This window comes from Nannospalax galili, unplaced genomic scaffold (genome assembly GCF_000622305.1).
Source record: "Nannospalax galili isolate Female #2095 unplaced genomic scaffold, S.galili_v1.0 scaffold743, whole genome shotgun sequence".
Lineage (NCBI taxonomy): Eukaryota > Metazoa > Chordata > Mammalia > Rodentia > Spalacidae > Nannospalax > Nannospalax galili.
The window spans coordinates 62,915-65,610 of record NW_008349552.1 but is presented as its reverse complement, the minus strand read 5'-3'; the positions used below and the strand labels follow the sequence as shown (position 1 = coordinate 65,610).

General features: G+C 37.1%; 1 protein-coding gene across 1 annotated transcript in view; it reads right to left on the bottom strand.

Moving 5' to 3' along the window:
- Nucleotides 1-1,343: 1,343 nt before the first annotated feature.
- Nucleotides 1,344-2,696, bottom strand: part of LOC103745104 (pleckstrin homology-like domain family B member 2) — a 13,214-nt gene continuing 11,861 nt past the window's right edge. Inside the window, exons 3-4 of the mRNA XM_029570363.1 lie at nt 2,538-2,623; nt 1,344-1,493 (exon numbers count right to left, since the gene is read on the bottom strand). Of these exons, the coding sequence (XP_029426223.1) occupies nt 1,344-1,493; nt 2,538-2,623 (236 nt within the window). The remainder of the gene's footprint in view (nt 1,494-2,537; nt 2,624-2,696) is intronic.

The window sequence follows — 2,696 nt, the reverse complement described above, 5'->3', positions numbered from 1 at the left end:
CCTTGTACTCCTAAGTAATGTCATTAATTTCTACTATTCCTTTGCCATGTTTTAGGAAAGAGTACACTCATACTTAACAAACACACAACACAAAACACAAAAACTAAAATAAATGGCACTTGAAAAACCATTTATAAAAGAGATTTGCCTGAAGTCATTCAACAAAAATTAACTCTAAAACAAAGGATAATTATAAAGATATATATATATGATATACTATCATAATGTTAAACTGAATTTTACTTGCCTTCTGAAGACAAGAATTTTAATTTTTCTGTTCTTTGGTGAAACAGACATGATTTCATAGATTTCACATTTGAGTGTAATTAGCAGGCTTGCCCCATAACAAAGAGAAATCAGTCAATCTAAGAAAAATTGGCTACTGGTTGCCTTTTTTTCTTAGTACCAGGAATGGAAAAATCTTCAGTAAAACAAGGTCCTACCATAAATGTTCTCTTTAATTAAAACTGCCCAGTGTTCTGAAGGGTCTGCTGTCTAAGATGACCTTTTCATAAGACACAGAGCTTTTTGGTTTTCATTCTTTTACAAGAAGTGTTTTACTATGTGCGCACTACAGCAGCTTACACTGGTGATGACACTGCAAAGTCAGCATCAAAATATCATTTTAAAGTATAGAACAACACTAATCAGAGTCAAGCCAGGTCTTTGGTTTTGGTGCAGTATTTAAAAATTAAGGTGAAGCCTCTAAAACATTCCCCTCCAAGTCATTATTTGCTTATATTTATAAAATGCTACTTCCAAAAAAGCCAGTTGCTTACCAATATTATCAATGACAATGATTTAGATAAGTTCCCTATTTCTAAGTACATATATACAGATATTGTGTAAACTGTTAAGTTTATTTAGCCAAAATCAACTGATAAAAAGTTTACTAGAAATGCTCATATAAGTGTTGCTGTATGTGGGGGTTTGTTTGTTTGTTTGTTTGTTTGTTTCTTTGTTTTGGCCATAGGAGTTTCAGTCCTTTTGCTGTTTATGATCAAGCTTTGAACTGAAACCCCCATTTTCTTTTCTATAAAAGAGCCTTTTATAGAAAAGAAAATGGGGATTTCAGAGGCAGGCGGATCCTTGTGAGTTCGAGGCCAGCCTGGTCTATATAGTGAGTTCCATGACAGCTGGGGCTACAGGGAGACCCTGTCTCAAAAAGACAAAAAAAAAAAAAAAAAAAAAAAAAAAAAAAAAGGTTCTTTGATATGAAAAGATTTCAGAGTACACAATGCTAAATAAAGGGATGGATCTCTTAGGTCTTTCCATCTGAGATGGAATGTGGCTTCATTTTTGCAAGACACTATTGCAGTCTGCCCTGGAGTGAGAGCATTGCCTCAGTTCACTACAATAGGAAGTGGGCTGTATCCTTCTGCCCCCGTGACTATAACGTCCATCCAGATCCTCATGGCCTCGGGTGCTGGAGCTACCATGTAATAGATTCTATCATGTGTCTTCACGCTAAAGGTGAGTAACGGATTAGGACTCTGAAATTCAAAACAAGAAAAGAATGTCAAAGAAACGCCTTAAAAGTGAAACGTTAAATAACACTGACATGTGTGAAGGGTTTTTCTGCTTTAAAAGTTGCCCTTCAGAGGGCTGGAGAGATGGCTTAGCAGTTAAGAGCACTAGCTGTTCTTGCAGAGGACCTGGGTTCAATTCCCAGGACCCACATGGTGGCTAACAACTGTCTATGACTCCAGTTCCAGGGGATCCGATGTCACCTTCTAACCTCCATGGGCATTGCACAAGTTCACTTACATACATGCATACAGGTGATACATGCATACACATAAAACAAACATAATAAAATATTTTTTAAGTTGCCCTTAATAGAAATTTCTACTTGTATCACATATATTCCACTATAACTCCCACGCCATCTCCCACCTTCTGCAGGATTGACCATCTCTCTTGCCTTTATATACAAGATATCTCAGGTACAACTCACCATTCTCTTTGTGACTAGTTTGCATAGGACCTAGCTGATGAGAGGTACTTTATGAATAAGAGTGATCATTCTTAGCCCTATTAAGATCCTGTCAAATTATGATTCTCCCTCCTAATTACACAGCTCCTTCCCAAAGTGCTTGCAAAGTGGCTTTTCAGTATTTCCCAACCCCCTATATCCAGAATCTTTTCTTGACTTTTTTTGTCACAAAATCTGTCCAACTCACTCCAGTTTTAAGTTCCCTGCACCCTTCTGAACATATTTCTCTATCCTGCCAGAGCGCAACACCTAAATCACTTATAATCCCCAAATACCTATTTTCTCCCCTAACTTAATTATGTATTCAAATAGCAGAAATTAGCCAGGCCTACTGACACGTGTTTTTAACCCCAGCTACTCAGGAGGCTGATGCATGAGCAATGCAAGTTCAAGGCCAGTCTAGGCAAGGTAGTGAGACCCTGTCTCAAAAAATAAAAAAGGACTGAGGATAAAGCAATTGCCTAGAGTGCATAAGGCCCTAAGTACCAAACAACAACAACAAAACCCCAAAATTGCAGATATTTGGGAAATTGGTATTTACCTTATTAGCATTCTTGAGGTGATCATAATACACTTCTTCGATGGCTTGGAAGTATATTACTCCTTTTAATTTAGCCTCATGCTTGTCTGCAAAGATAGATGAGTGTTAAATACTTTACCACCACTGGTAAACAGGAAAAGTAATAGTGATAATTTCATG